At 49.8% G+C, this 13,339-nt stretch overlaps 1 protein-coding gene across 1 annotated transcript; it reads right to left on the bottom strand.

The window, feature by feature from the left end:
* Nucleotides 1–7,068: 7,068 nt before the first annotated feature.
* Nucleotides 7,069–9,465, bottom strand: LOC120709463. Its single transcript, XM_039995106.1, has 2 exons — nucleotides 9,123–9,465; nucleotides 7,069–9,018 (listed from the first exon to the last, which is right to left on the bottom strand). The coding sequence occupies exon 2, from the start codon at nucleotides 8,977–8,979 to the stop codon at nucleotides 7,522–7,524; it is 1,458 nt and encodes a 485-aa protein (XP_039851040.1). The 5' UTR covers nucleotides 8,980–9,018; nucleotides 9,123–9,465; the 3' UTR covers nucleotides 7,069–7,521.
* Between the last annotated feature and the right edge of the window lie 3,874 nt (nucleotides 9,466–13,339).

Here is a 13,339-nt window from a genome sequence, read left to right as displayed (position 1 = left end):
ACTTCCTCTCTGCCGGCGCCGACGCCGCCTACCCCCTTCTCTTCCTCTCCAACAACGCCGACGCCTCCCTACCCCTTCTCTTCAACTCCATACGCGCGGCCCCGCCGTTTACGCCCGATGGAAAGGGAGGTGGGCGCCTACGCCCAACGGAGGAGACGGAGGCGAAGGTGGGGTGCCTCGGACTGGATGGATGTAACACCCCGAAAATTAGCACTTGAAAAATTCATTGAAAACCACCCTAATTAAAATCACAAAAGATCATGTCATACCCTAACTAACAACCCCTAAAAAACCCTAAGACAAAAGTGCGAAATGACAAAATAGGAAGGAATGAGAAACTCGGAAATAGGAAAAGGAAAATTGATCCAACCCCCCTTAGCCAGCCCGACCGGCCTCCTCACCTCGGCCCGCTTGATCTCCCCCGTTAGCCTGCTCGCCGGCCCACCCCGCCCCTTCGCCCCAGCCCACCCTCTCCCTTTCCCCTGGGCCCGCTCCTAGCCCCGACCCAACTTGTCGCCGCCTTCCCTCCTCTTGCTTGGGCCGCCACCACTCGGCCCTCTTCCCTTTCACGGCCCACGATGCCCCTCCTGCTCCTTGTCTTCTTCCTTCCCTCCTCTTCCCCGTGTCGCGCATGCTGCGCGCAAGCCGCCGCGCCACCTGGGCCCCGCTCGCGCCGCGTGCCCCACCAACGCCCCGTGACGCCATCCACCCCTGCCCCACCGACGACGAATTCCCCGCCACCTGGCCCCGCCAGCGTTCCGTGGCGCCATCCGCCCCCACCCTAGCCCCATCAACGTCGGGAGATGCCATCAACTCCGGCCCCGCCGTCGTGCCCGGCTCCACTCATCAAGGCACCCCGACCTCGCCATGCCTAGCGTGATGCTCTCCACGACCCCACTTCGCTCGTCGCGCACCAGCGCTGCCCGGCCTTGGGACGCCACCGCGACGCCGTTCGGCTCGACCCCACCATTGCCAAGTACTACGGCGCCCTGGCCCCGCCGAGCCGTTCGGACCCCGCGCCGTCGCGCATCACGGCCACAGATGCCTACCTAGCCACCTATAAAAGAGGAACGCCGGTGAACTCGCCACTCCCCAATCTTCCTCCGACGCCGTGCCCGCCGCCCAAATTCACCACCCTGATTCTCTCCATTGCTTGATTCCGACGAGTGAGAACTCCGTCCTTCCTTCCTCCATCATCGCCAGCCCTCGCCGCCACTCATCCACCCTCCACCACGCCGTCGTACGTGCATACTCGAGCACCGCTGGCGCGCAATCGCGCCGCCGCCGCCGACACCTCCTATCCGGCCATCCAAGCCCTCCTCGACCTGGCCAATCGGTTCGCCGCGTTGTAGCGAAAATGGCCTCTCATGCCATATTTCAATATAATGTTTTGGCGATTGATGACACACACAACACTTGGACTAATGTATGTGTTAAGATGACCATTCTCAGGCTTTTAGGTTCAAGTGATGACAAAGAGAAGATATGCGTAGCTAGGCCCGAAGGGCCGCCCCTACGGTGGTTCCGCTAACCGATTAGCGGACGGGGGCCGCCCCTACGGTGGTTCCGCTAACCGATTAGAAACCAAGTCAAAACAATCAAGACAGAGATATTTTAGTATCACCGGTTGAACCGACGCTAAGAATCAAATGTACGTCAGTGCATTGACTTGGAGCACGTCTGGGAGTTTTGGTAACACCGGTTGAACCGACGCCAAGAAAGTTGACTACGTCAGTGCAATGAACTCAGCAGCTGAAGCAAAATCTATACACCGGATGAACCGACGCTAGATATTGGTGAACATCAGTGCAGTTGTCCAGAGAGTTAGTTTTTCAGCAACTACACTCACCGGTTAAACCGACACTGCATCGGTTGATTATGTCGGTCGATTGAGGTAGCCGTTGAAGTATAACGGCTAGTTGGAAAATGCACTCACCGGTTAAACCGGTGATGACAAAAACGGGAGCATCGGTTTAACCGGTGATAGCGCTTTTTGTCAGCCTTTTTCCAATTGCTGTTTTGGGGTGTGTGGGCTATATATATGCCACCCCACGGCTCATTTGAGTAGGCTGGAGACTAAGGAAGCATACAAGACTTGAAGAACACCTCCAACCACCATAGAGCTTCATTGTACATCATATAGGCTTAAGCACACTTGTGAGAGTGCTTAGTGCTTGATTAGGCTTAGTTCTTGAGAGAACTAGCTTGAGTGAAAGCCTTGCTGCGGCAAACATCTTGTGATCCGTCATGTGACCCTCCGACTTGGTGTGGAGAGGCAACAACACTTTGTGCGGGGGAAGAGGGGACCCCCTCCTTGGTGGAGAAGCTCCGTAGTGGATTTCGGCCGGGTGACCGAGAGAGACGTGGCGGTGCACGAGACTCGGTGTCTTGTGAGCACTTGCCTTTGCTTGCCGGAGCGCCTCGGTGGCTAGTGCAAGACGGTGATCGGAAGAGCCTCGGTGTCCCGTGGACGTAGGCGTTTGTGCCGAACCACGTTACATGACCGTGTCTACTCGGGAGTTTGCATCCCTCTTGCACTTACCTCTTTACTTAACGCATTACGTTTCCGCACTTACTCTATCTTGTGTACCTTTACTTTCCTAGTTAGTTTGATTAGGATTGGCTATAGGTTGCAAGTCTTTTAGGGGTAAGTAGAGAGTAGCATAGATAAACCTTAGTCAAAACTAACATGTGTATGACGTGTTAGGTTTATCTTATGCAAATAGTTTGAGCCCTAGGATAGAAAGCGATTAGCGACCCTATTCACCCCCTCCCCCTCTAGGGTCGGACACCTCGGTGATCCTTACACGTGTCGACCTCGTCGTCGCCGGCCTGACCCCGTCATTGTAACCGGCCGGACGGCGAAGAACCGCCGCCGACGGTCCAACCGGAGGAGATCGGTCCAGCCGGCTGCCCCTTCCCCGTCACCCCGCTGACGTCGTCCCTCCTCCTCCACTCGCTGCTGAGTGGGACCCACGACCACGCCATCGCCGTCTCGCGACACCCGACGCCGTCACCTCCCCGTGTCACTGCCGTGCGAGCCCCACCCCGACGCCGTTTGGTCGCCGTCGCCCCACCATTCCGCGCGTGGGCCGACTCCTGGGCCACGCTCGCGCGCCAGACCGCGCGCTGGGCTAGGCGAAACCGTGCGCCTGCACATGGGCCATTGTGGGCCGAAATTGTGTCGCGCGCCACCCAGGGCTGGAATCAGGGATCCCCCCAGGAAAGGATCATCCATACCCCCTGAACTTTCCACAAAGCCTAAATCTACCCCCTGCCCTAATCAAAACCCCATATCTCCTTCATTTAAACTCCGATTTAGGTGATTTTTGCGCCTAAACTCATCTAAAGCCACGCTCTATTCGCTTGAGCCACCCACAAACATTACTCCAAGAAGTTCCATCCCCCTTTCCGCCTAGCATCAATATGAGACCCCCACCCCTCCGTCGGGACCGACTTCGCAGTGCTCATAGACCACCTCTACCGTGGCACCTCCGCAATCCCTGTTGTCAGGCCTATCACTCTGCTCGACGCCACCAACTCTCTCCAAGGCCTATACCCTCACCCCTTCTTCCAGACATAATACACCTCCGCAATCCAGATGCTTTATAGTTAAGTCTGGATTCTAGAAAGTATTTTTGTGGAGTTAGTGGTCACTGTTTCATGTTGCATCTAAAATGAGCTAAAGAAATATATATGGAAAATATATGTCCTATCAAACCATTGGTATTCTAACTTTTTCAGTGAGACACATATACCATATAGAGTGCTCAGAAATTTTAGTTCATTATTTGGAGCATCTTTCATATAGCAAGTATTTTTCATATCATTAAAGCATTTAAATATATGCATGAGGGCAAAATAGTAAACATCCAAGTAGTGCTAGGGATACAAAAATTTCCACAGTTCCTAAATATCCTAAAAAGGTTACTGTCCAAGTTTCATCATTTTTGGAGTTCATTTAGACCACTTTTGTCATTTATCATGTTTTCAAGGGCATATACTAAACCAGGGGCAAAACAGTCTTTTCACATATCTCCATCATACCCATACTGTATATCTGTTAATAAGAAGTCCATAGCAACTGAGTTTACCATTTTTGGATTTTTATTTGATTTATTATGATTTTTCAAAGTTCACAGCCAGAAAAATACATTTAAATGGAAAATACACTCGGATGGCTGCCATGTGCAACTTACATGTGGGGCCCAGCCACGTGGGCAAGCTGACGTGGCGCCACATCACACAAAACCGGGCTGGTTTCCTCTCAAGGGGGTCCAGTGCACGGTTTCAAAAGTTTAGGGGTCCCGGTGCCCGGTATTCAAGTGCAAGGGGGTTATGACTTCAAAAAAAAAGTCCAAGGAGGTTATGCAAAAACCGGCAATAGTTGAAGGGGTCAGGAGGAATTTTTCCATCTATAAACTTGAGTTGGGCACCAATCTGCCTTTCGAACTATTAAAGCCCAGCCCAGCCCAAAACCCCATCCACGCCAAAGAAGCCTTCTTCCTCTGTTGCGCTCTGCTTCTCCCCCGCGGACCGCGGTTTCTCCCTCATAAGCACCGCCACCGCCCACGGCACCACCACCTCCTCCCAAGCTCGCCGGAGCTCACGCCTCCAGCGCCAAGAATCTTCACCCATTTGCCACCCCTACGCCCAACGCCTCGCCGCCTTCAGGTGCGCGCTACCGCCGCACTCTTTCCCCCTCCCCCGACCAGCCGTACGGCGCCGCCGTATCCACCACTACCGACCAAGAACCTCCCCATTCCACGCCTTCCCAAGAATCAGCGAAGACTCTCCGATACCGTCCGCCGCCACCTGCCCGACGACTTCCGCCGCTTTCGCAAGATTTCGCGAGGAGCGCCGAGGACGCACTCGCCGCGGCCAAGAACCGACGCGGAAGCAGAGGTCGCGGCCAAGAACTCGGCCACGGCGCAAGAACCGACGGAGAAGGAGGAATCGCGGGCCACGCCTGTCCAAGAACCTCTCCGCGCCCAAGAAACCACGAGGATGAGGAGGAGCGCTGAAAGGGAGGAGGGGTCCGGCTCCGGCAGCGCCAGCGCCAGCGGTCGTGCCCGTGCAGCACCACTGCCGCACGCACGGCGGTGTACCTTGGCGGCCTCCATGGCGCGTCCTTTGCAGAGCTTCTGGGAGCAACTGAAGCTCCTTGGGTGGCGTGTCGTGTCGTGGCTGATCGGGCAGCGAAACATCCTGCCACAGGAAGCGGACGCAAGTTCAGCGCCGCCGGCTCCAGTGGCTGAGAGGGCCGCTCGGCGTGGCGTCCAACATGCCTTCAAGTACCAGAGGCTTCCTAGATCACGATCAAGGCCAGTGCCACCACCTCCACCACGCCAGCCGTCCCCTCCCCCGCTGGTACGTTTGTGTTTGAAACTGCCATGTCTTGCAGCTGCTCGAAATTGCAGGATGATGTTTTGGTAGTATATTACTGTTATGCTTGAAAGTGGATGCACATCCTTGAAGTAACATTAATCCAGCAGTTGTGAAATCTTTGCAGCTATGATATCTTTTTTTTGTTGTGTCAGAAATCTGACCGTAGTCCGTAGGATGACAATTCATTGCTTGTGGTGATTCATGTGATCATGTCCCATCCCTCGAAATGTTGCTGTTAAATCCTATTTCTACTTCTGTAATGTAGCAAACTAACAACCATTTAATCAGCAAAGGGATTCATACAGCCTGAAATGTTGCTGATCCCATGGATTTTCCTTATATTTCTGTTTGGGATAGTCAGTTCCATACCAATAGGAGTCCTGTCCCCTTCACTGTTTCAGTGATTAATACTTCTGCAAATCCTTTCGATATTTTGGCCATGCCATTGTTGTGTGGAGCTTGGATTGTGGTAGCAGAGGGATGCATATAGCTTTACATTTTGCACAAAGAGCACTTCAATCAAACAACGGGCAGACTGCAGTTTCGTTTTGCTATACAACGCAGATTTCTCAGTTTCACATAAGCATTATTCAGAGCAATTGCTGTTTTTTTGCCAATCTGAAGTAAAGAAACTGTGTTAGGAGTAGTGAGTTGGATACTTCTGATGGTTACAGTTGGCTGTTATCATTTATATGGGTTACATGCATGGTTCTAGGTGGTTAAGGGCCAGGTTGTCCCTAAGGAGCTAGAAGCTATGTACATGGAGTATAAAAGGAAGAGCTCCCTGGTCGGTCCTACCGAGTGCTTCTGCCACATGTGCTTCTTCGAGATGCAGCGTGCTCCCAGGGGCACAGTTCCAAAAAAAGAGGTGAAAATTCTAACAACCCATTCAAGACGCCATTTTTATTGCTAATGTTCAGTACATGACTTCAAGCTGCTTCTATATGCAGATGTTAAAGCATTGCTCGGATAAGCATGAGGACATTGGCATGGTGTGCAGAATTGATGACTGTCAAGTGAGGGTTTCCACCGGCCGAGAGCTCAACCTGCATCGGCATTTTTGCCATTAGATAGATCTTACTGCCTGATTTGGTCTTTGGCCTAAATACGTACATTCATTTATTAGTTTTTAGACGTAGTATATGCTTGTTCGTTAGAAAGGTAGTTCTGCATCAATGAGATGCAAAAGGATTCACATTAGATTCTGTGATATGGTTGAGATTGGCAAAAAAGGCACCCAACCACTGCCACTCATCCTCTCTTATGTTCTGTGATGCAATCTACTATGTTACTTTGGTTAATTGTTGGCATGTTTTACTAATGGCAATAGTCCTTCTGCGATGTGATCTTTTCTCTTGCTCTGTTGTATATGTTGCTATAATCTGCTGCTACGTGGAATGTGTTTGCTTGCTTGATTAAGTAGTCCCTTCTAGCTTTACTAATATGCCCGGCCTTATGTGATTTAAAAAATATAATTAGCAGTCTGGTAATGGCTACAAGCTCACATATATACTGGATGCCCATTTTTTGTTATTCAGTTATTTATATATATTTAAGAATATCATATTTCATATCATTTAACAAAGCTGGGTCTTTTAGAGTAAACTGATGTAAGTGAAGTCAAAATAAACCATTCCAAGTAAAATGAACCTTTCAAGCAAAGAATAATATACATAAAAATAAAACAAACTTATGTCGAAAGAATCATGAAGATATATTCTCTTATTAGAGGTACAGAACAAGCTCAGACCACAGGGCTGCAAGGTACAGAATGTAGAATCATAATTAGTGACATAGCACAATCTTGAGTATGTATAAATACCGCAGGGCATGCTATAGCACCAAACAAAGTGTACAATTTTAGGTCCTACTGACAAAGAAAATCAAAGTCCTAATTAACTAATGACATCAGGACTAAAACCTTCATGATGTTCCCCCCATGAAAGCAGGCTGATGGATAGCCCTAGCAGAAGCATAGAGCAGCCATAATTCCTCCCTTGCAGCTCTTGCCTTTCCATAGAGCAGCCATTTATTTTACTGAATCTAACTTACAGCTCTTGCCTTTCCATAAAATAAATTATTTAAAAGGTAGCTCCAGAATTTCAATCTCTGAAACAAATTTAAAAGGGGGGCTTATTTGCTGAATGCCAAACTCATGTTCGTAAGATTGGGTGCTATCCACGTGGGACAAGGCCAATTGGACCAAGCCTGAGATACAATATTCTTCTTGCAGCCATTTTCCAGGTCCCATACTCCTATATCACGAGTTCTTTCTTTAAATATATTAGGTAGTTCTGCATGATCATCAGTGAAGTAGACATGATTTGATTTCAATTTTGGGTGTCCTTCAGCACTAAGACAGAGAGAATTGCTGTGCCCAAGGAACAACATATGTTGTGGCAAGCCGCTTATTTCCACTAGTGCATTTCCATCCACGTCCACTTCATATAGTGTAACATCCAGGGTGCCGTACTCGCATTGCCAAGTGTCACCACCATCCTCATCCTCCCCCTCTGAAATATCAGTTAAATGACCATTCCGATCCCGCGAATTTGTAACATTAACAGCCCTCCAAACTTGCAGCAGATCGCCCCAAGGAGCCTGAATAATGTACATGCTCTCGTAGACACCGGCCCTAAACTCGCCAACAACTTGTTTCATTGTGATAGTGGAGGCAGCGAGATCAAAGGCATCGATCTCTCCAAGTGCTGTCAGCGCAAACAATAGACCATTCTTGTATATGCAATCTCTGTATTCTGTGTTGTGTGGCAGGCATGTCCACTTGTCATGTCCAGCTCTTGCAAAGGAGAGATGAAAGTATGGCTTGTGTATGACAACAACAATGTAGCTTCTAGTAGGTGGATCAGGAAAAACAAAAGCCTTGAAGTAGAGGTCATCTCGCAGATCGCTGGGAGAATGTAGCGTGGATTCTTCAAGAACCCCGGTGGCATCGTGGTGTGACAACTCATAGCTGTGGATCACGCCTGCTTCATCATAGATGGGCTTGACATGCTCTATGGTGATCACTGAGGGGAGACCAACCTGCTCACCGGTGATGGGGTTGAGAAGGTGCAGCTCGGACCTCTCATCTGCAGTGACCAGCCATCCATTGGAGGACCCGACTATAAACCTTGTGCGGATGGGTGGGTCGGGCAGAGTTAACTTATAGGCCCTGTCATCAACGAGGCTGTATAGGAACGCAGCATTGTCACCGGCAGACTCAGAAGTGTAAAACAGGCACGGTGTCTGGGAGTGTTTGCACAGCCCCAGGTCGCGCAGGCATGTGTAGGCAGAACGCCAGGACGTGCATACAGAGCCCACGCGCACAAGGTCGAGGGTCTCAAGGGTGGCAAAGATGTCCATCAACACATCCTGCGGCAGCTCCGGCGGCACTGCTCTGGTCGCAGTCCCCAATCCATACAGATTCCCGGCTTTGCAAAACAGTCTCTTTAGCAAATTGGAAGGAAGGCCAGGCACAGGCAGCTCATCAGGTAATATTCGGAAGATCAGAGTCCATAGATGCTCGAGCTGCTGCATAGCTGCTGCACCACATAGGCTGTTCATTGTCGCGGCTCTGCTACAGGTCGCCATTGGAGCGCAGAATCTTCCTTGCAAGGTGAATTGCTGCTGCTGTAAAAAAAAAGGGTGAATTGCTGTTGCTGTAAAAAAAAAAGGTGAATTGCTGCTTCTTTATTAGGAATATACTATAAGATACTTGCAAAGCTGCAAATAACCTTGGATGGAGCACGCACCAAAAATTTGTATCGTGTGGCTGCCCTGCCCGTGGGAGAAGCGCGGCGGCGGCGGGCGGCGCTCTCGCAGCCGGCGGGAGAGTCACGGGCGGCCCGGCGCGCGCGGCTCAGATTTGGGCGGCGGAAAGGGGCATATGCCGACGGCTGAGCGAAGTCCCCGATGGGACGGATCGGGAGAGACGCGGCAGGAGACGATCCGAACACACTGGACGCGGGGATTTGGCGATGCGGCGGCGGCGGGGAGATTAAGAAGAGGGCGGCGCGGTGGAGCAAAAGAGGACAGTGGAACGGAGTCCACGAGTCGGTTCCGAAATTCCGATGTGGAATCGCTATCGGGTCGGACACGGCGGCTTCCTTTTTTTTCTTTTTTTTTCAAGTAAAGCGAGTTGCATTAAGATTTTTTTTTACGATCTGAACTACGGCGCTTGCTAACCTCGCCGAGAACTTGGGAGTACCTTCTATTATAGTTTTGGTGACATATCAGTCACATGCGTGTATTTGCGTGCACATTAAATGACTTGTTTTATTTAAAAAATATTTATTAATATCATTTATTTATTTATTTTATAATTACATCCGTAATCATATTTCAAATGCAATCATAAAAAATAAATAACATTATCAACTATTTTTTAAATAGAGTAAAAATGCACCGGAGGTCCATTAACTTGCAGCGAGGTGTCATCTAGAGTCATCAACTCTCAAATTGCATTTCGGGGTCTATAAACTTTGTAAGTTGGGTCAAATATGGCCATACCCCTTCGTTTTATGTTTCGTTTTTCATTTAGCCCCCCTGTTTTTTCTTCAATGTCTCACATATACCCTTGACAGCGTGGGCATCGGTGGCAGGGTCGGAGCAGGCCTGGGGCGTGGCGGAGTGCGCCACGGGCGGGGGAGGAGCGCACTGGCGGCGGCCAAGGGCAGGCGCGATGGCAGAGCAGGCCACGCCGGCAGTGGCAGAGCGCACCACGGGCGGAGCTCGCGGCAGCAACAGCACAGGCCTCAACGGGCGACGTGGAGCTGTCTGCCGCCGTCGCGTTGCTCTGTGCCTGCGCCCTCCACCGCCGCCGGCCACCATCGCCACGCCGTCGTCGCTCCGTGGCCACACCCTCTGCCTCCTCCTCCTGCTGCACCCGCACACGACCTCCTCCCCAGCGCTCGTCGCCGTCGGCAACCTCGCGGGTCGCGTTGGCGCGGCCACGCATGCGCCCGCACGCGGGCCAGCGCGTCCCGGCGTGGCGGCGGTGGCTCGAGGGACACCCCGCGTGTCCCCCAATGCGGTGAGGTCGGCGCAGGGCACCAGGGTCGACGGGGTGGCGGGGACGGAGCTGGTGACGGTGAGGTATGGTGGCGCGGCGGAGTTGACGGTGACGGGTGGCTCCGGTGAACGAACAACGACGAGATATGGGGGAATCGACGGAGGAGGTGGCGGTGAAGGTCTAGGACAAGTCGGTGTCGATGAAGAAGCTCAGTGTCGCGCGAATTTAGAGATTAAACTCCGACGGCCATGGCGAGCACACGACCGAAAACGGCCAAATTGGCCCAATGCTGACAGCGATGGCCCCCGGAGAGTGAGGGGAATAATGGAGGGAGGCAAGGCGAAACTTGGTGACAAGGTTGGCGAAGATGGGGTGGCTTGGACGCGGTGGAGACGGCGCGGAGCTTTGGGCGACGGCAATAGCGGGCAGTACGGGCTTAGGGCGATGGCAATGGCGGGAGGCGACTGGCCCGCACCCGCCCCCAGGCCACCACCGGTGCGCTCCTCCCCTGCCCGCGGCGTGCTCCGCCACCGCCAGCGCGGCCTGCTTTAGCCTCGCACCCGCCCCCAGGCCTGCTCCGACTTGCCGCTGGTGCCCACGCCGACAAGGGCATATGTGAGACATTAAAGAAACAACAGGTGGGGCTAAATGAAAAACAAAACATAAAACGAAGGGGTATGGATCTATTTAACCCAACTTAAAAAGTTTATGGAGCCCGAAATGCAATTTGAGAGTTGATGGCCCTGGATGACACCTCGCTGCATGTTAATGGACCTCCGGTGCATTTTACTCTTTTAAATAAGACGAATGATTAACCGTGCACGAAAATAAAAAATGACGACTATAATTTTGGGAGGAATGGAGTAATTATGATGCACACTTATCATCATATAAGTAAGCTCAGAAAACATCACAATATAGCCTCCACGTAGGACTTAACATCATCATCATCATCATCATCATCATCATCATCATCATAGCCTTTTAATCCCAAGCAAGTTGGGGTAGGCTAGAGTTGAAACCCAAATCAAACCGATAAGAAAGGATTTTTTTACTTTTTGAAGAGATGGCTTTTAACAAGAAAACAAGGGTTTCAAAAGATTTTTAGCAAGAAGCACAAGGAAGAGCCTAATCAAGGCTCAGGTATGTGGATAGCTGCTTTCCAAGCAGCTCTATCCAAGGCTAACTCTCTCGTTATATTCCAACTTTTTAGATCTCTCTTAACTACGTTCTCTCTCCCAGGTCAAACTTGGTCGGCCCCTACCTCTCTTCGCATCATTGTTCCTCCTTATGATGCCGCTATGCACTGGTGCCTCTGGGGGGTCTTTGTTGCACATGCCCAAACCATCTTAGTCGGTGTTGCACGAGCTTTTCTTCAATTGGGGCTATGTTGACGGCACTTAAGCACGGCAAACCTTATATTGCAAGTGACAGTATCGTGTGTAGCTTTTCCCCAGGATGAGTATCATGTGTTTTGTCAATCCAAGGTATTAACTAATGAGAGTTAATTAACTTAAGTTTATGGTAAACCTTAAGGGTGAAAAGGGTTTCTAAACTATGTCTAAACCAGTCCTTAATCCTAATCTTAGCCTAAATCTAATAAGAAAGATTAACTAATATATATAAGATAGACAATTAGAACATAATTAGAGAACCAATTAAAGGGTATTAACTAGCCTCTAATCAAGATCTAATCGGATCCAAAGCATATGCAATAACTGGGTATTACAACTAGATTAAAGTAGCAAGATAACTAGTAGCTCAAGGTAAACAAGCATGTTCAAGCATATTCATCAAAGTATAACTTAGATCTAGATCAATCAATCTAATCTCCTAAATCGGCTTAACCTTTCCCAGGCTCCACTGTCACTGGTAACCCGGTAATCGACGAAAAGCTTTCAACAGGCACATAGATGAACAACGCGCACCCATCTATCTATTATGGTCTAATAACATAATTAGAGCAACTAGATCATCTAATCACCATGATTACAAGAACTAGCAACTTAACTATACTATTAGTAAACTAGATCAAAGATCATAGATCAAGAACACAAGATAAATAACACCCTTAATGACATGATCTAATAAGCATGCATCTAGACATAAAGTTAATTACAGCTAGAACAAGCATAATTAGAGCAAGAACTTGATAATTAGACAAGAACAATGCTTCATTGATTAATTGTATCAAGATTACAACCATGATCATACCTTCCCTTGATGATACAATTAGACATCTAGAGCAAAGTAATTAGAAGGCTGCGTAGGGTCTCTAATTACTCCCGGGAACTAGAAAACCTCTAATCCTGGACTAGAATCTCGACCCTCTAGTCTCCTCTAGTTATTGTCCCTCCTTCTCGTCGTCTTCACGCCTTGATAATGAATTGGATGCCTCGACCCGAGGCCTAGGGTAGCTATATATAGTCTGGGGAAGACGTGGCAGAAAAGGAATCGCGAACCGACGTACAGGGGAGTGGGGTCGGCCGACCCCCTTCCTCTCTTCGGACTCTGGTTTCCTTCTTCCGCGGGGACGTTGCTTGATGCCGAAGAAATATTCGTGCGGGGGTTCTCGGACTCCTGGGATTATGGAATATTCGATATTCTCCGAGATTGCACGAAATCTTCTAGTCTTGACTTGATTTGGAAGTATTCTCCTTGGGTATCTTCTAGATCCTAGTAGCTCTTGGAATCTTCATGAAGCTTCTGATCTTGGAAAGCCGTGAGTGGCACAGAGGCTCCTTGAGTCACCCTCGCCCTTCTTCAATCATCATCTTTATGAAAACGCCATCTTGAAGGTCTTTCATACTCGAGGTGGATCATGATGAAAATTGCAAAAAATTGCCCTAAAACCTGCAATAAATAGAAATAGAGTTTCTCCAAGACAATATCACAAAATCCATAATAATCGATGATAAATTGTTAGTAAAGGCATAGTTG

This window comes from Panicum virgatum, chromosome 5K, assembly GCF_016808335.1.
Source record: "Panicum virgatum strain AP13 chromosome 5K, P.virgatum_v5, whole genome shotgun sequence".
In the NCBI taxonomy this organism is placed as follows: Eukaryota; Viridiplantae; Streptophyta; class Magnoliopsida; order Poales; family Poaceae; genus Panicum; species Panicum virgatum.
The sequence above is the reverse complement of the archived record's forward strand: the minus strand, read 5'-3'. Positions and strand labels throughout refer to the sequence as shown.